At 46.8% G+C, this 23929-nt stretch overlaps 1 protein-coding gene across 1 annotated transcript in view; it reads left to right on the top strand.

The window, feature by feature from the left end:
- Window positions 1–23929, top strand: part of LOC122800493 (kinesin-like protein KIF20A) — a 224945-nt gene that overhangs the window by 162285 nt on the left and 38731 nt on the right. The window contains exon 6 of the mRNA XM_044069931.1: window positions 23682–23847. Coding sequence (XP_043925866.1) covers window positions 23682–23847 — 166 coding nt within the window. The remainder of the gene's footprint in view (window positions 1–23681; window positions 23848–23929) is intronic.

Raw genomic sequence — 23929 nt, 5'->3', positions numbered from 1 at the left:
GGTGAAAGTTAGGTGGGTCATACAGGCTACCTTGATCTGGCCAATGCCTTTGGTACCATTCCTCACTCAGGAATCCTAGAGAAACTCGCTAAGCTAGGCATCAACCCATATATCACTAGGTGGGTTGCAAACTGGCTCACAGAACACAGTGTGAAAGAAGCTCACTCCAATTCAGACTGTCGGACAGTCACGAGTGGAGTATCACAGGGATCTGTCCTGGTTCCTCTCCTGTTTGGTATCTACTTATCAGAAGTGCAGGCCAACACGAAGGGATTCTGGCTGACAAAGCTCACAGACAGCTGCAAGTTGGGATCCATTATTAACTCCTCAATTGATGCTGACATCCTACAGAAATGCCTCACTGAGACCAACGACTGGTGTCAGAACTATGACCTTAAGCTCAATGCCAAAAAATGTCATTCCCTTTGAGAAAAAAAAAACAGTTCCCATGAACTACCACATCGATGGCTGAACACAGAAGGTGTTCTAAGAGATCTGGGAACACAGGTCGATAGCAACCTCTCTTTTGACCGCTACACTGTCGCTGTGGTCATAAAGTCCTATGTGGCACATCTCATTACTAAGGGTTTTGCATCCAGGAAGAGAGAGATCATTGTCTCCCTCTACTCTTCCCTCATTAGGCCAGTTATTGAGTACAAAGCCCCATTTGGCATGTACCTCACTAGACACCTGCAACAACTGCAGAGGCCGCAAAAGTACCTCACAAAGAGGATCCTAGGCCTTAAACACTTCTCCAATATGGACAGACTCAAAAAAACTCCCAACTATTCTGTGTCTCGTATCGCCTACTTAGAGGCGATCTCAGCTTGACTTACAAAGCCATGTCTGACCCAGCTCCATTAGAAATGCTACATCTGAAGAAATCCTAATCCCTCTGCACCACACGTTACAGAGACCTCGACCTCATTACCACAATCAACAGAATGTGCTGGAGGGACAGGTTCATAACCCAGTGACTGCCTATGCTATGGAAAAGACTTCCCATACATGTCAAACAGAGCACCTCACTGGCTCTCCAAGAGAAATCTTGATGAGTGGATGGGAAATAAAAAAAAAATTCACCCCAAGGATCACTCCAGTGGCTCTACTCGACAGAGGCACTGGAAACTAAGGTCAGGTGGCACGATGCCAGGGTAATCCTATGGGCTAGGCTTGTAAAGACTCCAGGGCTATTAGCCTAGTACACACCTGTAATCCTGTTTGTTTCAGTGTGAGATTCATTGACCGCTCCTAATTTGCAGCCATCTGCAAATTTAGTCAGAGACCACTGACATTGGCCTTGACTTCTGAAAAGTAAATGCAAAAAGGAGCGGTCCAAGGACTGATTCATGAGAGACTCCACTTGTTACTGTCCTCTTCGTAGAGCTGGACTCCCCAGTTCTAACTTCTTGGGTCCTGTCTGTGAGCCAGTTGGCTATCCACCGGGTGGTCTAACAAAAGGTATACAAATCTTCCCATAATTGGACGGCCTCCTTTTCCAGGCAGAGGAAGCAAATAACTTAGAAAGACAACTCCAATTCACCATTTCCCTCCTAGGAAGCCTGGGCTTCACAGTCGACCTGCTCAAGTCCTCCCTTACTCCTTCCCAATACCAAATTTTCTTTGGTTGCAAAGTTAGGACCGATTTGATGAAGGCCTTCCTCCCACCAAACAAACAACTTCTCTGACAAGCTTCTTTTTAGGATCTACTCCTAGTTGAGCTGCATCCAAGGCTCATTTATCCAACTTTTTCTAGAGGACTCCTTTCCTCGGCACTGACAACGAAACTGTCTGAGGCTCCGAGAACCCTTTGGTTGTTTGTTTCATCGGAACCCACCCTTCCTCAGTCTCATGCTTGGGGGGGTGGAACCTTCGGTTCCGGTCTTGGTTCCGACAATATTGTCAGTTCCGACTTCGGATCCGAGGGTAACCACTGCTTCGAGTCTGCTTGAGGCTCCGTCCCCTGGGGTGGACAGTCTGGAGCAGGGTGTAACCCTGGTTCCGATTTTGTCTTTTTCGGTTCTGGGCTAACACTCCTCTTTGGGTGGGCCCGCTTTCCGGGTGATGTAGAGTGTGATTGCTTCCAGTAATCCTCCTCCGTTGGTTTTTCCCCCAGTTCCTTCTGAGCCACAGCTGTTGAAGGCCACCCCCCTCCCCCCAAGGACTCCAACCCCTACCCAGGGTATTTCCCTTTCTTAGTCTTCTTCGGATGCTCCCACCGAAGAACCCCTTCAGAAATGGGTAAGTGTAAGAGGATACACCTGGACTCCCCAGAGGAGTCCCTCATGGAAGATATGGACTACAATGATGGGGAAGGGTCCCCACGGTCACCCCTGATGTCTGCTTTGGAGACCTCATGGAAATCTTCAAACAGAGGGGGGTGACTGGAAGTCCTCCAACCCTTCTTTGGAGGAATCTGTATTCCTGCAGGCCTTTCGCTCTCGGCCCTCTACTTCTTGGGTGACCCCCCCCCCCCGACGATTAGTTGGTTAAACTCATCGTGCATCAGGCATGGAAGAACCCTGACTCCATTGAGGCCATTCCCAGAAGATCAGACAAGGCACTCTCCCTTCCAGAGGATCAACCCCATTGGTCTAGAGGTTTGCCAGTGGATGCCGTGTTGGTGGCGGCAGCCACGAAAAAGGACCTTGTCGAAGAATCCTGGTGTTCACCCGCCCAACAGAGAGTCCTGGGCAGTGCACAGGTTAGGGAAGCAAGATTTTGCGTCCGCAATCTTTGCAGTTAAGTCTCTGACCTTTTCGGCACATTTTACGAGACTCCAGAGAGATCTTACCTTCAAACTTTCCGGAACCCTCGCAGGCCAAGTATCGGATGGAGCACGAGACAGCTGCTTCCCAACTTGCCACCCTAGAATCAATATCCAGTTCATCCATGAGGTTGCTGTCACACGCAACCGAAGGAGCGAGCAGCTAGAGCTGGGGGTACAGACGTAGTCATGAGACCCCACACCTGGATGTGCATTTGTGACCTCGTGGACTACAAGTCTTCCTTTCTAAATGCCCCTATCGAGCCATCAGCTCTGTTCGGTGCTAAGGTCAAGGATACTTTATCAGGTGCGAGCAAGACGGGAAGACCTTGTCTGCCGTTGGCTTACGCTTTTCTAAACCTCAACGTTCCTTCTCCAGGAATCAGAGGAGCAGGAATATGTGGCACAAGAAGTCTCAAGGTCCTTTCCGAGACGCACATGGTGAGGACTCCTCCAGTAGCAGATGGGGTTCCAATAATGGAAGATGTCCCTTTTGGGGAAGAGGGGGTCCCCGGAAACAGGGCTCCAGAGATTCCTTCTCTGGTAGACCGTATCAACACTCCTGAGGCGCTGCCCAATTGCTTACCTCTGGAAGTAGTCTGGGAGCATTTGTCTCTGCACCAGCTCTCCATTACAAACTATCAGTGGGTGCAAAGAATCATTACCAGAGGCTACCATATTCCCCTAATAGCTTATCCAAGACCTCCAAAATCCCTTCCCGATGTTCCACCCAATCAGAGGGAGGAGGCAGCTTCTGAAATACGAAAGCTATGTCAAAAACGAGCCATCCAACAGGTCCCCCCAGATCAGTGCGGATCAGGGTTCTACTCTAGATTCTTTTATGTGCCAAAGAAAACGGGACTGGAGGCCCATTCTGGATCTCCGCCAACTAAACAAATCGGTAGTTCAGACCAAATTCTGAATGGTCACGATTCAAACCATCCTCCCCTTTCTGTGGGAGGGTGTGTGAATATGTTCATTAGATCTCCGGGATGTGTATTACCATATCAAGATGGAAAAGCACTCCAGGAGCCTGTTTCGCTTCTGGTTGGGAGCCAATCACTACCAATTCAGAGCCCTGCGTTTCGGTCTCTCGACGGCCCCAGTGTGTTCAAGAAATGCCTTTCAGTTGTAGCAGCTCATCTGAGACTTCAGGTATTCCAGGTGTTTCTGTACCTAGACGATTGGCTCCTCTCTGCCCCCACCAAGCGTCTTCTGGTCAGGGCCCTCCGCTACACCCTGGCTCTAGTGAAGTCACTAGGCATCACCATACATTGGGAGAAATCCAACCTTCAACCCTCACAACTGGAATTCACAGGGGCAGTGTTCAACACCCAGTCAAGCCTGATCTCCCTTCCTCTCCTCAGGCACAAGTTCAAGAGATACTCTATCGAAGAAAGGTGTCTGCAAGGAAAGCCCTCCAAGCCTTGGGATCTATGGCTACAGCCATCCTTATAGTTCCCTTAGCCAGACTACACAGGAGATTGCTACAATGGCTCCTTCAGGCCCAGTGGATACCCAGTCTTCACCCTGAGCTCACAGATTCTCATCACTAAAAGTTGCAAACTAGATCTCCTCTGGTGGATGAGTACGGACGAAAATCTTTGTTGTCGCCCCTTCCAGTCTCCCCAGCCCAGCGTCACTGTGACCACGGATGGTTCCCTGATAGGGTGGGGGGGGCACTTCCAGGGAAAGTCAGTCCAAGGCATGTGGTCCAATGTAGAGGTCAACTTGCATATCAGTGTCCTGGAGTTAAGAGCGGTGCATTTGGCGTTACAAGCTTTTCATCCGCTCCTTCCATCCGGAACAATTGCTGTCCAGTCAGACATGTCCGTGGTCTGGTACATAAACAGGAAGGGAGCAAATCTTACCCCCTATGTCGCGAAGCCTTGAGAATTGACAGTGGGCGATAGCTTCCAACCGCTTTCTGATCACAACGCATATCTCTGAGAGCTCCAACGTGATTGCTGACAGGCTGAGCAGATGCATTTTTCATCCTCACGAGTGGTCTCAGAAATGTTTCAGCCGTTTGGGCCAGCCATGCTACGACCTCTTTGCCTCTCCCTCAAACACAAAATGCAGCAGCTCTTTCCCCCTCTTGGGGAGTCACTGAGAGACGCTTTGATCTATGATTGGCCCACGGGTCTCCTTTATGCTTATCCTCCGATTCCTCTAATTTCCCTTGTTCTAAGGAAAGCTATTGGGTTGAGAAGCAAAGTGATCCTCATTGCCCCGTTCTGGCCTCGTCAAGTGTGGTTTCACTTCCTTCGACCTCATCTGTTACAAATTCCTTGGATCCTAGACACTCTTCAGGACCTCATATCTCACCCACAAGGGCTGACTCCCTCTAATCTGTCCATTCTCAAACTGACAGCTTGGTTTTTCCACTTCCATTAGTTGCCAGGCAGGAAACCCTCTCCCGTCCGTGATTTTATCTTGGCCTCTGATAAACCATCCACCAAGAAACTTTACAGGGACAAATGGAAAAGATTCTCTGTTTGGTCAAGTAATCAAAAGCTAGACCCATTCTTGGCCCCCATAGCCACTATTCGTTATTACCTGGCTGAACTGTTCGACAATGGAGCCTCAGCTTCCACCATTCAAGTCCATCTAGCAGCCGTTTCCAACTTCCATAACGGGTCTGATATAGTGCCACTTATTTCTTCTCGCCTTTGCAAGACCTTCTTCAAGGGTTTTTTCCACAGCAGTCCTCCCATCAGACAGCTGGTGGAGGCATGGAATCTGTCCTAGGTTCTGCAGTCTCTTTCTCTGCCCCCTTTTGAGCTGGCTGTGACATGTGATCTAAAATTCCTGTCATGGAAATCCTTATTTCTGGTGGCTCTAACTTCAGCCAGAAGAATTTCTGAATTACAAGCATTATGCATCAAGATCCCTTGTCTGAGCTTTCATAAGGACAGAGTATCACTTTGTGCTAACCCAGCCTTTCTCCCCAAAGTGGTTTCTGATTTTTCGATTAACCAGTCCATTGAGCTACCTGTGTTCTTCCCAAATTACTCTGACAAGGGGGAATACTGCTTACATTCCTTGGATGTTCATAGACAATTACATTTCTATCTGGACAGAACTAAACTTTCGCAAGTTGGATCAGCTTTTCATTTCCTTTGCGGGCCCTAGAATGGGAGGTGCAGTATCGAAAGTTACTTTGTCTAAATGGTTCAGGGATTGCATTGCCTTCACAAATTCACTTAAGGGGAGGATCTAAGCCTGGCCAAATCAAAGCTCACTCAACTAGGGCTATTGCAGCATCTGTTGCCTTCCACTCTATGGCCTCCATGGATGACTTTTGTGCAGTTGCCATTTGGGCTAAGCCCCACACTTTTAGCAAGCATTACAAATTGGATCTGATCTCCAGGGGAAGAGCAGCCTTTGGTTCAATGGTTCTCAGGAATGCTCTTCCATAAAAGCCACCCAGGATGTCCTTTAAGGATGCATCTGCAGTCATAACTTATGGGTTGTCCTGCCTCAGGCAGCCCTTCAGTCGGCCGGATTCCAAAGGCTGGGTCTGGCCTCGGCTGATGTCGCACTTTCCCCAACGTCAGAACGTCTGGGGTATAAAAGCATCAGCCGACACCATCTTCCTCAGTCTTTCTTGCCGCGCGGTGCCTGAAGCAGAAGCAGTTCGCAAGTGCCGGGTCGGCCAGCTCCTTTGATTCAGCTACCGAAGACTTCGAAAAAGCTAAGTACCCCGTTGGGGACTCTTTCTTGCCTCAGCCGATGTCAGATAAAGTAAATAATTGTTTAACTTGTGGGAAACAAATACCTCATAAGGATTTCCACTCTTACTGTCTCCCTTGCTTAGGCCCAGACCACGACGTCTCAGCCTGCTCTGCCTGTGCTTCCTTCAACTGATGAACACTTAGGCGTCGGTCGGAGTTTGCAGAGGAATATTTTGGGGCTAACTTTGCGTATATAATGCCGTCGGAGACTCCGACTTCACATGTAGTTAAAAAACGGAAGGACAAGGACCGACCTTCGCGGCCCGCGGTTTCGGCTGAAACCTTGGTCAGGCCTACCGCGAGTGTCTCTGTTTCGGCTGAAACAGAGTCCTCGGTGCTTCCTGTTACCGAAACCTTACAACCGACTACCTCTGCCTCGGAGGCTCCGGCCGAGTCGGTTATTGAACTACCTACGGAAACTGGTGTCCAGGACATGTCCGACACCATTCCTTTAGACAGTCCTCCCCTACACGTGGTGCAGCCAGACCCCCTGCATCCATGTCCATTAAGGCCTTCTCTAGGGCTAAAGCTGCCAAACTTGCCAAAGCTTTGCCTCCCAAGTCTACCTCTCAGAGGCCTTCTACCAGCACTCAAATTCTCAGCCTAGCAGAGGACCTTATCTCCTTAATTAAAGGTTCTCAACCTCACCCGGACAGGGGCTCTCTTCCACCTCCAGACAAAAGGCCCAGGGTTGAGCCCTCTGACCCCCACTATTCAGATGAGTCTACGGATGAATCTGTGTTGTCAGAGCACCAGCAGGAGGCTTATTCGGCCTACGAGGATTCTGATGCTGAAGAATCTATTCCTTCGGCCTCCCCTCCTGAAGAGTTTTCTTTTGGTGAGACACTGCATTCCATGAGAGAGCATTTCCAATGGCAGGGCCAGGAATTTTCTGATTCCAGAAAAAGATTAAGGACCTTTTTACATTTACCTCAACATAGGCCTTTGGCTATACCTCCTGTTTTGAATGTTATTGATGATGTGTACTCTGATGCTAGTACAGCCCCTGATTCTCTCCCTCCGGCTCCTGCCAAACCTGATAGGTACTACAGGGTTCGGATTCTCATTTTCACCTGTACAAGGCCCACACTGCAGACCCAGAAACCATTTCACAGGGCCCTAAAGGGGTTGCAGCTGCCACTGCTAAAAATCCTATACCTTCTGAAAGGGAATCTAGAGCTTTAGAGCGATGGGGAAAGAAAGTTTATACTTCTGCAACTCTTTCTATGAGGGCATTAAATTGTCAATTCCATATGATTCAGTACCAAGAGTATTTGTTAGATGAATTGTATAAGAAACTTTCCTCCTCTGAGCCCCTTGACCGTAAATCTCTTCAGGATCTGGTACATAACTCACAGCAGGTTAGCAACCATTTTCTGCAATGTGGCTATGATGCACTGGAAGCTTCATGTAGGTCAGCAGTGACAGGGGCAGTTATACGAAGGCATGCCTGGTTGAAGGAACAAGCTCTACCGGATCATGTTAAAGCTAAGCTCCTGGATGCTCCAATGGGAAAACAAAAATTATTTGGTTCCGCAGCCCAGGAGGTCTTAAAGAAGTTTGAAGAAAAGGCAAAATCTGTGCAAACAGTCAAGGATTTTCTGCAGGTACAACCACCGAGATTCAGCAGAAATTGGCCTAGTAAGAATTGGTCCTTTCTAGACTCGGACAGATCACAGAGAGGCAGGAACAAGCGTACCAGAGGTAGGGGGCAAGCTAGAGGCCACTACAGAGGCAGTCAGTGGCAGCCACCCAATCAGAGAGGTAGTACAGCTACAGCAACAACAACTACTACACCAGGACAAACACAATGACTTATTTCTGACTCTGCCGACCAGGGCTCAATTTGAAGCACCATTGGGCGGAAAGCTTTCTTTATTTTCAGAAAATTGGCATTACATTACAAGGGACTCATGGACACTACAAATAATAGACAAAGGATACAGGTTCCATTTCCACACATTGCCAAAAAGACAAGGAATGCCAGACCTGCCACCAAATCAGAGGGCGGAGGCTTTGAAGCAAATCACCAAATTACTACAAATGAAAGCCATAGAAAAGGTTCCTCTGTCAGAACAAGGCCAAGGTTTTCATTCAAGGCTATTCCTTGTTCCAAGAAAAGAAAATCAATGGAGGCCTATTCTCGATCTGTCCGCACTGAACACTTACCTCATTGTGCCGAAATTCAAGATGCTGACCCTACAGCAGCTTCTTCCCATGCTGGGCAAGGAGTCTTGGCTGGTGACTCTAGATCTCAAGGAGGCATACCTGCATGTCCCCATTCGACAAAGTTGCAGAAGACACCTCAGATTTCTTGCAGGATCAGAGCATTATAAATTCTCAGCATTGCCCTTTGGCTTATCTGCTGCGCCCAGAGTGTTCACGAAATGCCTGGCATCAGTAATTGCACACTGCAGACTTCAGGGGATTCAAATCTACCCATATCTGGACGACTGCCTGATACAAGCGGACAGCAAGACAAAGTTGATAAAGGACTTGGACTATGTCATCCAGCTACTACAGGCCTTGGGATACACAGTCAACATCCAAAAATCAAGACTGGTGCCTTCCCAAAGGATAACCTTCTTGGGTGCAGATCTGGATACAACCACCCAAATGACCTTTCTCGCAGAAGAAAAACAAAAACAACTTCCAGATTACCTCAAGAATCTGACAAGACAAACTCTGCTAACTGCAAGGAAAATCCTGCAGGCCCTGGGTTTCATGGCATCCTGCATAATACTAATCCCACAAGCCAGGCTACATATGAAAAGATTGCAATGGTACCTAAGGAGTGTATGGACTCAGCACAGTCACAGCTTAGAAACTCTGATTCCAATCATACCTTGCCTTCAGAAGGAATTCCTGTGGTGGGCTCTAGCCTGCCAGACCAACGGAGGGTTGCCTTTCTTGAAACCAAAAGCAAACCAAACCATCACCACGGACGCTTCGGACCGAGGTTGGGGAGCACACATGGAGGACAAATGTATCCAAGGGCTATGGTCTAAAGGGCAGCTGCAAATGCACATAAACCAAAAGGAAATGCTGGCAGTGATGCATGCAATCGAGGCTTTCAAACCTTTCCTTCATCAAGGCCACCTGCTAATAAGGACAGACAACACCACAGTTATGTGGTACATAAACAAGCAAGGAGGCACGCATTCCTTCCCTCTATGCAGACTGGCCATGAATCTATGGGATCTTTGTTTGAAACACAATATACAACTACAGGCCCAGTTCGTGCCAGGGAAAGACAATACTCTGGCAGACAGCTTAAGCAGAGCTACCATGGATGCACACGAATGGATGCTGCACCCAGACATCATCTTACTCATAACACAGGCATGGGAAGGCCTGAGATAGATCTGTTCGCCTCACCCCACAATCAATTGAAAATTTTTTGCACAAGGACATACCATCCACAAGCATGGAAGGTGGAGACTCTCTCAGCTGGAAAGCCCGAAAAGTCTATGCTTTCCCACCAGTCCCATTAATGTCCAAGGTTTTATTGAAGATCAGGGCAGAACAGCCAAAAGTGATTCTGATAGCTCCAGACTGGCCAAGGCAGCATTGGTACCCACTGTTGAAGAGCTTATCGCAGACTAAACCGTGGCCTCTCCCATTATGGCCTCTTCTTCTGACGCAGAACAATTACAAGATCCTGCATCCCAACCTAAAGACCTTGCAGCTAACTGCCTGGAGAATACCATGACTCCTTCCCAGGGCAACTTATCCCAGAGGATAAAGGACATTATTATGGAAGCTCGCTGCCCTTCCACAAGGAAGGCATACTCAGCAAAATGGAAAAAATTTCTCAGTTGGAACACAACAAAAGGCCTTGATGTGACAGTGGTGAACATGCCACATATACTGGAATACTTAGCAGAATTGTTCCACTATGGCCTGTCTCATTCTTCCATTAAAATACATGCCTCAGCAATTTCAGCAGAATACAATGTAAATCCTCCTGTCTTTTCGCATCCTCTCTTGAGACAATTTCTCAGAGGAATCAAAAACATCAATCCTCCAAGGAGACCACCTTTACCTACGTGGGACCTTAACTTTGTGCTGGAAAAACTGACACTTCCTCCATTTGAACCAGCAGAATCGGCAGATCCACAGTTTCTATCCTGGAAAACTGCATTCCTTCTGGCCATAACTTCAGCAAGAAGAGTATCTGAGTTACAAGCTTTAATGGCAATGCAGCCATTTCTTATTTTTCATCAGGACAGAGTTTCATTAAGAACCAACCCAACCTTTATGCCAAAGGTGGTATCTAGAGTATTCTTGAACCAAGCAATTCATTTGCCTACATTCTTCCCAAATCCACAAAATAAAGGGGAGAAGCTTTTGCACACTCTGGATATCCACAGACAATTACGCTACTATTTGGACAGAACTAAAAGTTACAGAAAGACTGACCAACTGTTTGTAGCATATGCTGCTGGGACACAAGGAAAAGCAATTTCCAAATAGACAATCTCAAAATGGATAGGAAATTGCATTCGCTTTTGCTACTCCTTTCATGGAAAGACTGTTCCTGTGAATTAGGCCTCACTCCACGAGAGCCACAGCCACCACTACAGCCTTCCTAAGAGGGGTGGCTACCAAGGACATTTTAGAAGCTGCTACATGGAGCTCCGTGCATACTTTTGCCAAGCATTACAATTTACCCTTATACTCCAGATCCAGAGCAGGCTTTGCTACTGCAGTCCTGCAGGGTCTCTTAACTACACCATCATTTTCTTAGTACCTCCACCCCCAGATTGGCTATGGTATTCTACCCATATATTATGACTGCAGATGCATCCTTGAAGGACATAGTACAGTTTTGTACCTACCATAAATGTAGATGTCCGATAGGTATGCATCTTCAGTCAGGTTTACCCTCCCACATTCCCCTCTGTGGTATTCCTAGGGTGCTTACCCCTTCATTAGCTAGCTGGGGGAATTTGTTATGGTGTATTTGTTTGTATCAATATATTTTTATATATTTGTATATATTTTTGCATTATGCTTGCAATTTTTTTTGGCATTTTCTCCAAATTTAGCCTTCATAGAGGGCACCTGGCATCTGGGGCAAGAAAAACTGAGGAAGATGGCGTCGGCTGATGCTTTTATACCTCAGACGTTCTGACGTCGGGGAAAGTGCGACATCAGCAGAGGCCAGACCCAGACTTTGGAATCCAGCCACCGAAGGGCTGCCTGAGGCAGGGCAACCCATATGTTATGACTGCAGATGCATACCTATCGGACATCTACATTTATGGTAGGTACAAAACTGTACTTTCTTCAAGTAGCTGGGGACTCTGTCCCATCAGTGATGAATAGGAAGATGATCAACAACTTCAGATAAAGAAGTTATGTCTTACCATAACGTTCCATCTGTGTTGTTGATGTTCTTCCAGTCATCACACCCTCCCACTGACCCCCTCCCAAGGTTCCTGGTGGATCTTCTGAGTCTTTGTGGTGTATTAAGGTTTCTGCGCAGAGATGGCCTCGGACTTATTTCTTCTTCTATATGTTGCATGCAAACTCAATGTGAGGTAACTAAGCAAGGGGCATTGTGGGTAGCAGCTTAGCTTGAGAGTTTTTTTGTGCACGCAAGCTTGGTATAAGGCCAACTTGGTTCCGAGGGCTCGGAACCGAACCCATCAGTGATGACTGGAAGAAGATCAACAACTCAGATGGAATGTTATCGTAAGACATAACTTCTTTTTTTGAGTTTGGCAAATAACTGTGGTAAGGAGCTGGTGATGATGCTGAGAATAACTGTTTCAGGAGAGTGCTAGCATGTACAATCTAATATGTTAGTAACTATCTTGCAGTACTTTATCAGGCATTTGTAGAGTTTAGATGACAGGAAGGGCTTAGTAATACAGAACTTGATCCCTTGGGACCAGTGCTGAATGGACGCATGTAAAGGGAAATGACATAGGTAAGGCAGACTGCTGACATTGAAGGTGGTCGTGAGACTGCAGTGGTGTCAGATGTCTGAGTGGGTAGCCAGCACAGCTGTCTGACAGATCAGATGGCTTTGCCTGCCACTGAAGTCCCATACCTGTTCTGGGTTCATTAATGGAGTGTTAGTCTTTACCTTGCTTTTTCTCTTTACATGTACCCATTCAGCAGTATGTTGGCTACACCAAGAATGTGTATATTTACAATCATGTGTCTACATGGTAAAACTGCTTCTGAATGCTGTACACTTGTACATGTATCAGTTTTGTTAGTATTCTGGTTATGGAAATTATAATTTTTTTCATAGTTTGATAAATAACTTTGCAAGGAAGCATGTCCGTGTGCAAAGTGTAATACCTCGTTTTGAAGACTGTATTGATAGTTCCAACATGGTAAAGAATTGTGCCTGTATGTTGTACACGTGTGCAGATATCAGTTTGTTTTGGACTTAGGTTATGGAAATTATGATTTTTCATATTTTGGTAAATAACCTTGCAAGGGAGCATCTGAATGTTCCAAGTAATACTTCACTTTGAAGACAGTATTTCTGGTTCCAACATGGTAAAAGAATTGTGCCTGTATGTTGTACACATGTGCAGAGATCAGTTTGTTTCGGATTTAGGGTGTGGAAATTGATTTTTTTTTCATATTTTGGTAAATAACTTTGCAAGGGAGCATGTCAGTGTGCCAAGTAATACCTCATTTTGAAGACAGTGTTACTCCTTACAACATGGTAAAAGAACTGTCTGTGCACTGTACACATGTACAGATATCAGTTTAGTCTTGTATGATTATGAAAATTAGACATTTACTAAAACATTTCATTATTATGCCCATATCCTTGCAAGGGAGCATGGTGATCACACAAATGATGCATCATTTTGAAGCGGACATTCAGATCCACAACTTCTACACTGATATGTAGGCTCTGTGCGTTACAGGTGATGAGATATTATGCTTTATCAGTTATGAGAAATAATGCATCTGGATTAGGGACTTCATTTGTCAGCAACTTCTGGGGTCTTGGATCTGATATCGGATCCAAGCCGGCAACTTGTAGCATAGCTATGGATCCGAGCTCCTAGCTCCTCCCCTCACCCATAATCCCCTGCCAACCTCCTATGACCTCAGATCTAGTTTGCCGCGCTTGAGTGTGTAGCTAGATTTTAGAGCTCCTAGCGTCTTATTGACAGATAAGTCAATTTTTTCAATTTTTCTTGTCAAAGTTGTATTTGTAATTTGTGTGAGTGGTTAGGTTCCTCTCTAGTTTAATTTTTTTTGGTTTCCACCCTCCCCTCGCTGGTCGTTAGTGTGTCTGTGTGTTTGTGTTTGGGTCCTGTGTGCTTGTGTAGCGTACTTTAGTTTTGGGTATGGCAGAGGCCCCAAAACCCATTTTTTCTAAATGCACCGAGTGTGGCCATTAGCTATCTCCGACTGATGGCCACACTTGGTGTGTTCAGTGCCTTGGGGTTGAACACCTCTCTTCAGGATGTACAATTTTTGCAGCATTCAACCCCAGGGCACTATAAGAGCGGAGGTCGAAGCTTGTCCTGGCGGGTCTCTTGCCTCTGGATTCTGCTTCGGCCTCCGCTCCTCCCATGGCAGCTCTTCAGCCTGTGGTGCTAGCCACTCCTGCCCCCCTTCCCTCGGCCGGGATTCAAACTCCCACTAAAGCACCAGAGGACAGGGAGGCCAGGAGGGAGAAACGGAGGGAGAAGCACCACAAGCGGCGGGCCGAGGCCTCTGCTTCACCCCCCCGGCTAAGTGGGCTTCTCCCTCCACGGCTTCCAGGTCTCCTCCTCCTCGGCTCCGATCTCCTTCCTTCTCCCCGGGACCCGAGGAGGAGGAGACCCGATCTCCGTCGAGGTCATCAAGGCGGCACTCCAGGCCTGTCTTGGTGGCCTCTTCGAGATCTACATACAGCCTGTCAGATGTAGACTCGGACCGGATGATGCGAAGGTTCATCCAGGCCCAGCTGCAGATGGGAGTGCTCTTGCCCCCCCCCCCTTCAGGGGGGGAGCTTGACCCCTTTTGTTGCTCCGATTGCTCCTTCTCCGACCCGCTTTCCGGGTTCGGAGCGTTCAGAGCCGGGCAGCGTCTGAGCCAGGGGTGGGTCGGCGCCGACAGTACTGGGTACTACGGATCCGACCCTGCCCTCGAGTTTGTCGGTTCCATCGTCGGATCCGACCTCGAAGCTGTGGGCTGAGTTTCGGATCCGAGGGTTTGTGTGCCTTCGGCTCCGTCCAGGTCAGAGCACACTGGTCCTTCAGATCCGACGGTCTCGGCACCGTTTCCGATCCCTTCATCGGATCCGAGTGGGAGTCGACTTTCGGAGCCCAGGGAGAGCGGCTCCCCCTCGGCCTTCGATGCAGTGGAGAGGGCTCTGTCGAGAGCGTCCAGACCCCCGGCTCCACCCTGCACTCCCTCTCTGCTGGGTCAGGCTTCCATCACCCGGCCACAGGGACAGCCTGCTTCGATGTCCCAGGTTGTTCCATTGGAACAAGATATTGCTGGCGAGACTTCCTCGGACAGCGCCCCCGAGGAAGTGCCTCGCAAGCACAAGTGTAAGAGGAGGCACGTGGACTCCCCCGAGTCCTTAACAGAGGACACAGACTTGGATGAAGGGGAAGGCTCCCCAAGGTCACCGCCGGAGGATGTCGCCTTTGGAGACATCATGGAAATGCTTAGGATCAGAGGTGGGTGGTCTGCTTCCAAGGCTTCCTCTGACAAGTCGTGTTCCTGGAGGCATTCGAAGCAGGCCCGTCTACCTCTTGGGTGTCCCCTCCGTCCGACCCCCCTGGTGGACCTTATTACCACCAGGGCGTGGAAGGAGCCGGGCACTGTGGAGCCAGTCCCTAAACACCTGGACAGGATACTGAGCCCCCCCAGACTGGTCCCACTGGAGCAAGGGTCCCCCCGTAGATGCCATGTTGACGGCGGCAGCCACGAAGAGGGAACTAGCTCAGGAGAGCCCCTCTGTCCATCCACTGAGCAAGGAGTCCCACTCGATGGATCGCCTTGCGAAGCGGGTTTTTAGTTCAGGGACTTTCTCGGTAAGGTCTCTGAACTACATGGCACATGTCATCAGGATGCAGCGTGATCTTATCAAAGAATACGCGGCTTCCCCCCTGAGTCCATGTCGGCGGAGGACAAGCAGTTGTACTCCACTCGAATGGCCACTCCAAGGTCTATCTCCAATACCTCTATGCGTCTTTTGTCCCACGCTACTGAGGGAGCCACTAGAGCTAGCAGAGCGGGCCTAGTCATGAGACGTCAGGCCTGGCTCCGGCATTGTGACTTTGCGGAGCCCTTTAAGGTGTCCTTTGCAAATGTCCCTTTTGATGGTTCTGCCTTGTTTGGCAAGACCGTTTGCAAAACACTGGTTCAGAGCGAGAAGGACGGGACGATGTTGTCCGCAGTCGGAGTCCGCTTCTCTGCTCTCCAGAGGTCCTTCTCGAAGAACCAAAAGGGACAGAAGATGATGTTCCGGAAATCGCAACATTCCCAACCTGCTCCGGACAACCAGTCCATCCGTGGCAGAGGACGACAGGGAGGACGCCACCCTAGGGGCAGAAGGCCCCAGAAGAACTTTGTGTCCAGAGAATCCTTCTCTGTCCGGCCCACGCAGCAGCCCTGATGGGTTGCCCGACTGCTCTGCTCTGGAGGCAGTTGGGGAGTGTTTCTCGAGGCATCTGGTGGCATGGGAGTCCATCACATCAGACCGCTGGGTGCTTCGTATCATATCCAGAGGCTACAAAATTCCAATGCATCATGTCCCCAAACTCAGGAGCCTCCCCGATGTTCCACCCGATCAGAGGGAGGCTGCAGCCGCAGAAATCCAGCGGCTGTTAGAAAAAAAGAGCCATCCAACCCCTCCCCCAAGACCAGCTCTGATTAGGGTTTTACTCCAGGTTCTTTCTGGTGCCAAAAAAGACGGGGGACTTGAGACCAATTCTAGATCTTTCCCTCTTAATCTGTCTGTAACCAAGGAAAAATTCTGAATGGTAGCTCTTCAATCCATTCTCCCCCTCTTACGGGAGAGCGATTGGATGTGCTCTATAGACCTCAAGGATGCGTACTACCATATTCTAATGGACAGACGATCCAGGAGGTTTCTCCGCTTCCGGCTGGGAGCCACTCATCAGTTCAGGGTCCTTCCCTTTGGCCTCACCACAGCCCCCAGGGTGTTCACCAAAGTTTTAGCAGTGATAGCGGCCCACCTGAAACTCCAGGGAATGCATGTCTTTCCGTACCTGGACGACTGGCTTCTAACCGCCCCAACAAGGCATCTACTCTGCTCAGCCAGAGATTACTTCCTCCGCCTAGCCCCCCAGTTAGGCATCACAATCAATGCGGACAAATCTTCCCTTGCTCCGACACAAGTAATAGAGTTTATAGGGGGCAGATTAGATACCCAGGATCTACGAGCCTTCCTGACTTAGGAACGACTACAGAATCTAAGATTGCATGTGCGGGCCATCCTACAATTGGAAGCTCCACCGGCGGAATTGGTCCTGAGGGCGCTGGGCTCCATGGCGGCTGCAATAATGCTTCTTCCATGTGCTCGCCTAAATATGAGGTTACTGCAGTGGACCCTCCAAGTGCAATGGTCCTTCCAATCTCTTCCTCTCTGCCACCCTATCTCTATCAGCAAGGTTTGCAGGAGGGCCCTGTTATGGTGGCTTCAATCACCGGACCTTCATATAGGCCGACCCTTCTGCACTCCTCCCCCTCTCGCCACGGTGACCACAGACGCCTCTCGCCTCGGGTGTGGGGGGGGGGCATTACACGGGCAGGACAGTCCAAGGCACGTGGAACGATACAGAGACCTCCTTGCATATAAACGTTCTGGAGATGAGAGCGGTGCTGTTGGCGTTGCAGGCACTTCAGAATCTCCTCCCCGTAGGAACGATTGCAATTCAGTCAGACAACATGTCTGTTTGGTACATCAACAAACAGGGGGGAACCAGATCCTACCCCTTATGCCGAGAAGCCATGAGAGTGTGGGAATGGGCGATTTCCACCAACCGCTTTCTGATCACAACACACATTCCGATTCCGGGGCGGGCCAACATTCTGGCAGACAAACACAGCAGCACCATTCTTTACCCCTACGAGTGGTCTCTCAACCCACTAGTAGCGAAGCAGATATTCGCAAAATGGGGACAACCCTGCTGCGATCTCTTTGCCTCTCCCTTAAATACGAAATGCAACAGCTTCTTCGCTCTGATTCCCCCACCAGGGGAAGCCCAGAGAGACGCTCTGGTTCATGCTTGGCCGCCCGGTCTACTCTATGCATACCCTCCTCTACCCCTGATGCTAAAGCTCTTACAGAAAGCCTCGGGGTTGTGGAGCAGAATGATCCTCATTGCCCCATTCTGGCCTCTGCAAACTTGGTTCCCTTACCTGTGGTCTCAATTAGTGAATCCTCCTTGGATTCTGGATCCCACTCCTGATCTAATCTCCCATCCATCGGAATTACAGACCCCGAATCTGGTCAACCTGAAGCTGACAGCTTGGTTGCTCCAGTTCCACTCTTAGTCAGGACTCCCAGTATCTCTTCACCAGTCAAAGCTATCCTGGTGTCAGCACATAAGCCTTCCACCAGGAAAATATACAGCAGTAAATGGAAACGCTTTTCCGTCTGGGCGGAACATCATAATCTGGATCCCTTCACTGCCCCTCTACCGTCCATACTGGATTTTCTAACCGGACTCTTTCAGCAAGGAGCTAGTTGTTCGACAGTCAAGGTACAGTTAGCAGCCATCTCCCATTACCATGTGGGTCATGAGACAGGTCCTTTGATGTCAGCTAAATTGTGCAAAACCTTTCTCAAGGCACCTTTCTACTCAGGCCCCCTGTCAAAGAAGCCGTACCCCCTTGGGATCTTTCTTTAGTCCTTCAAGCCTTGACCGTTTCTCCCTTTGAACCAGCCGCATCGGTCGATCTCAAATATTTGTCCTGGAAAACAGCATTCTTGGTAGCCATCACTTCAGCCAAGAGAGTTTCGAAACTCCAAGCCCTCTCCCTAAAGCCTCCTTACTTGGTCTTCCATCCGGACAGTGTGTACCTCAGGACCAATCCCTCCTTCCTTCCCAAGGTGGCATCGGAAATAAATATCAATCAGTCCATCAACTTACCGGTTTTCTTCCCTAAGTATCAAAATAAAGGAGAGTGCAAGCTGCATTCATTAGATGTACACAGGCAGCTGCGTTTTTATATTCATAGGACAGCTGGTCACAAACAATCTGATCAGCTGTTTGTCTCCTTTGCTAAATTCAGTTTAATTAAAGCTGTTTCAAAGGTCACCTTGTCACGTTGGATTTCTGTATTCTTCTGGCCTACCAAGCTTCCTAGAGGCCCGCACCTGATGGAGTACGTGCACATTCCACTCGCTCCATCTCTACTTCTGCTGCTTTTAAATCTAGAGTGCCATTGGACGATATTTGTTCGGCAGCTACTTGGGCCTCATCTCATACCTTTATTAACCACTACAAACTGGATGTAATTTCTAGAGGGAGAGCATCCTTTGGCTCCTCAGTGCTCCGGAACATCCTTCCATGATGGCCGCCCAAGATTCAGGTAGCTGGGGACTCTGTCCCACAGGTTGCTGACAAATGAAGTCCCTACTCCAGATTAAGAAGTTATGTACTCACCATAACGTTCCATCTGAGTAGGTAGCTTCATTTGTCTGCACTCATCCCCCCCCCTCCTTCCCCCTGGCCTTCAGAACTTGGTCCTGTTATATTGTTCTAGCTATTATGCTTATTGGAACACCTATTCAGGTATCCATAGAGGGGCAAACTTGATCTGAGGTCATAGGAGGTTGGCAGGGGATTATGGGTGAGGGGAGGCGCTAGGAGCTCGGATCCATAGCTATGCTAAAAGTTGCCGGCTCGGATCCAAGACCTCACAGGTTGCAGACAAATGAAGCCATCTACTCAGATGGAACGTTATGGTGAGTACATAACTTCTTAATTAATCATATTTCCGTGAATATCTCATCACACAGCAATGGTTAAGGTATCATTTTAAAGCTGACATTCATACTATCAAATTAAATTCAAATTGTATAGGTCTGCATGGTACATTGACCAAGATATTGTGCTTTGCTTTTCCAAAAAGGTAAAAAATATGCACAATATCAACATTCCTTGTCAAATATTTAATATTGACTTTGATATGCACTATCGACAGTTACACTGTTGGAAAGGTCAGTGTCTGCTGAACAACTTTCGCGTTTACGTTTTTAGTCTAGCTCTTATAGTTAGAGTTATGAACATTTGTTTTCTGTATGGTATTACAAATGGATTTTCTGAAAATGAGCTCAGGCTGCACTGTTCCGATGGTGGAATTACGCAGGCAGCTTTTTCTGAGCAGCTCTAGAGTGAATGAGTTAAAGGACCACTACGTGCTTCAGAAGTTTCCTCCTTTCAAAAACGTTTTTCTTCCATATTGAACTATTGCACCATAGACCATACACAATGCTACAGAAAATAATTTTTACTGTTTTCCATTCCCCCGTACTTAGAACTCCGGTACTTTCAGCCATGTTTAAGGCAGTGCCATTCTCGCAGAGCTGTCTAGATCGTATGGGCGCTGCAAAGTCTCAGTAATAACACCCTTTGTTTTTTTTATCCCTGTTTTCTGTGTTGCTGTCCAAGGACTACCCACAAACCTCCTTCCTCTGTTCCTTTCACCCTGAAAATGCCCCCGCTAATTTCAAATGCAGCAGATGGTTTTAATATGGAACTATTCTGCTCACCCTAGTTGCTGGGCGTATCTGTTTTGTTGAGGGATTGTAACTGAACCTGTAGCAACGAGAAGATCATTCTATCCTGGGAGTATGTTTTTATTCTTTTAGTACAGGTACGTTATTAGCATCCTACACAGTCTTTACAGTTTTGTTCGCTGGCATACTGTTCGCTGATCAGTTTTGGTAAAAGTTCTATAATGCCGATTGTGATGTTCTTAGTTTTAAATGGAGAGTGCAAAAGATGGAGCCTTCAGAATACTTTTTTCATCACTTTTGCAAAGTGTTAACTTCAAAACGCACATCTATGTAACTTACATGTGCATTGGTTACATGTACATCGGTAGTTTTGAGATTTCACTGAACTTGCTTGTAGAAACTTTAATGTCTTTGTTATTACTTGTGTGCACATAATTTATGTCCACTTTCTAATTGTTTACGAGGAAAGTTGTCAATGTTTTCTAATGGTAGCAATTGTTGCTGAAAGAAAATTAAAGAAAAAAAAAAAAACAGAAATTACAAATGCAGAATTCATGTCCCCAGTTCTTCTTCACCTATTAGCCGTGTAGTTTAAGTAACGCAGGCACACAATAAATGTTCCCACTGAAAGCTAGAGACCCCAACAGAAATATACTCTGAACCCTACAGAAAGTGTTTAGTATGTCAGCACCTGTATATCAATGTAGCTTTATATTACATTGCAGAACTGTAAAGAAATTAAAATCAGATGTACTGTGACACTTTTGATATATACTTATCCGTTATGTAAGGAATGAGTTATGATCCTTCAGTGATGTTAATTGTGGTATTCATGTTTGAAGGTAGAAGTACATTTTTTTTCTGATTTGCAGAGTAATCTTCGCTGTGTATTCTTTTTTTTTTTTTTTTTTTGGTGGGGGGGGGTGCTGTTGGAGATGAGAATAATAATGAATTACACCAGTGGCTTTACCTAGCATGCCGTAACAAAAATGACTCCAGTGCTGCTCAAATCTTCAATTCTGCCTTTGCTTGATTACTCAGGCTTTCAATTTTATTAGCATCAACAGTACTTGAATGATTTTTTTCAAGCTGTTTCTTAGTAAGTATAGTATTACTGAAGAAAAAAAAAAAAAAACATTGCACTGATTCTTGCCCCCCAAAAAAAAAGAAATTGCATCTGGTTTCATCTTGAGTTTTACCCTCTGTATATTGGCTGTCTTATTTTTTTATTTTTAACACCACAAATTAGTGCAGCTGAATATTTTCTGGATATCCTGAGTTGATGATTACTGTTAGTTGTCTCATAATGTCATGCTGAATTTCTAACTATCCCTTACCGTTACTGAAATGTGTGACTTTGAGCGTGACAAATAGAGGGGGAGGTTCCTTGTCTTTACTGATCATAACCAGCTAAGAAACACAATAAATCTTAGGTTTAGCTGCTGAACTACATGACCATTCTTTACAAGTATACTTTTTTGTATATTTTCATTTGCCGATTTAAAAAAAACTGTAATCTACAAACCAATGTACCATTGAACAATATCTAAAATAGAAAAGTCCCCTTGCATTCCAGGCAGGAGTCCTTTATAAGTTTAACACATCTTTACACTTTTGAAAACCTCTGAAACAGTTTTAATGCTAATGCTGATTACAGAAACGGCAACTAGCAGAACAATGAACTGTAGCTAAAAATAGCAAGGTGTTAATGCCTTGGCATTCCAGACAGGAGTTTTTTTTGCTTTTAAATTTCCATTCCTTTTGAGACTCTTATAGGTTCATAGGTAGGTACTAGGCTATCGGCGCTAGGGCCTATATAAGCCTAGCCAAAAATGTACCCTGGCTTTCGCCACCCAAGAAAATTATTTTCCTGTTCCCCTGCCGAGCAGAGCCACAGAAGTGATCCCTAGGGTGAATTTCCTATTTCCCATCCACTCATCAAGATTTTTCTTGGAGTGCTAATGCTAATGAGCTCTGTTTGATAAGATAGGTAGTCTGTTCCAGAGTATGGGAAGTCTCGAACAGGAATCTATCCCCCAGCATGTTCTGTTTATTGTGGTGACAAGGTTTAGGTCCCTAGAGCGTGTAGCTTGGAGGGATTGGGATTTCTTTAAGTGAAGCATGTCTGACAGCTCTGGGTTTGACATAGCTTTGTATGTTAGGCAGAGATCGCCTCTGAGTAGGCAATATGTGACTGAGTAAAGCTGGAGTTTTTTGAGACTGTCTGTGAAGGGCATCTGTTATAGGCAAGTAATCCTCTTTGTGAGGTATTTCTGTGGCCTTTCCAGTTGTAGATGTCTTGTGAGGTACATACCAAAAGGGGCATTGTACTCTATAATGGGTCTAATGAGTGATGAGTAGAGGGGAATAATGACCTCTTTTTTTTCTGGATGAGAAACCTTTCACAATTCATGTCCTGCTGCTCTTCAGTTTACCTCTAAACAAACCTAATACAAGCAATAGCAAGACATGTAATGCTGCAGTTGACCTCTAAACACAACAAATACACTGTTCACAATGGTTCAGTAATGTGGGGGGGGGGGGGCTATTTGGTTGACCGGCAAGGCACTGGCTTCACCAGCAGCACACAGAGTTAAAACGCATTACCTGGTCAAATGCGGTTACTTATAGCAGTTTTCAGAACACCGAAACACAAACTTGGTTCACAAAAGCTTTGGAATTGTAGGGGAGGCTTTTAGCTTGTTCGGCAATGTTCAGTCTGTAACCAAGGCTTAGAGTGTTGGAAGAAACGCACACCCATGTCATATAAGTTGACTGTTAGCAGTTAGTTTTCAAACGAGCCGAGATTATGGTTCGCAGAACGAACCAGGACTGTGGTTCACAAAAACCTTCAACAGCAGCAATGCCCAGTCTTTAACCAAGGCTTGCAATGTTGGAATAATCGCACAAACACGTCATGTAATATGACTGTTAGCAGTTGCTTTCAAAAATAGCCGAGAATATGGTTCGCAAAAAGAACCAGAATTTCTGTTCACAAAAACCTTTAACAGCAGCTCACAATGACAGTAAAAGGTGCACAATCAGGTCAGATCAGGTGACTGTTAGCAGTTAATATCAGAACGAACGGAGAATACGGTTCTCAGAGGGTTCAGCAGGGTGAAGCTCAATGTTCAGCCAAGTTTTACTGTAATAGAAAGTGCAATAACAGGGCAGGTAGTGTTTCAGTTCAGTCATAATACAAACATTATGCCCTTAGTGGGCTGTATCTTCAGAGGGGAAGGATTAATTTCTTTTCCAGAAGAAATGAAGTATAACAAGACTACATCTGGTATCAAAATGGCTGGATCAAGAGTAAAGAAGACTCTAAAAGAGACCACAGGTACTGCTTTGTTAGGATAATGGTGATATGGTAATACATCCCTTGCTGGGCTGTCTTAATCTTACTTATGAGCCAGGGTAATGCTTTGTTTTCTGAACGCCTACAGATGTTTTTTTATTCTTCCTTTTTTTTTTTTTTAAACAGACTAAGGCCTAATGTGGTTCCATTTCGAGACAGCAAGCTAACACGTGTATTTCAAGGATATTTTTGTGGGAGAGGGAAGTCCTGCATGATTGTCAACATTAATCAGTGTGCCTCCACTTATGATGAAACACTCCATGTCTTGAAGTTCTCGGCCCTTGCTAGCCAAGTGAGTTATGTGTCTACTGTTCTCTACTCTTGACTATAGCAGCAAGATTCGGTGGCATTACTCGTGTGAAATTAACTTGGTC

Source organism: Protopterus annectens, chromosome 4.part0 (genome assembly GCF_019279795.1).
Source record: "Protopterus annectens isolate FY-2018-M chromosome 4.part0, PAN1.0, whole genome shotgun sequence".
NCBI classification, from domain to species: Eukaryota; Metazoa; Chordata; order Ceratodontiformes; family Protopteridae; genus Protopterus; species Protopterus annectens.
This window is presented reverse-complemented; position numbering and strand designations above follow the sequence as displayed.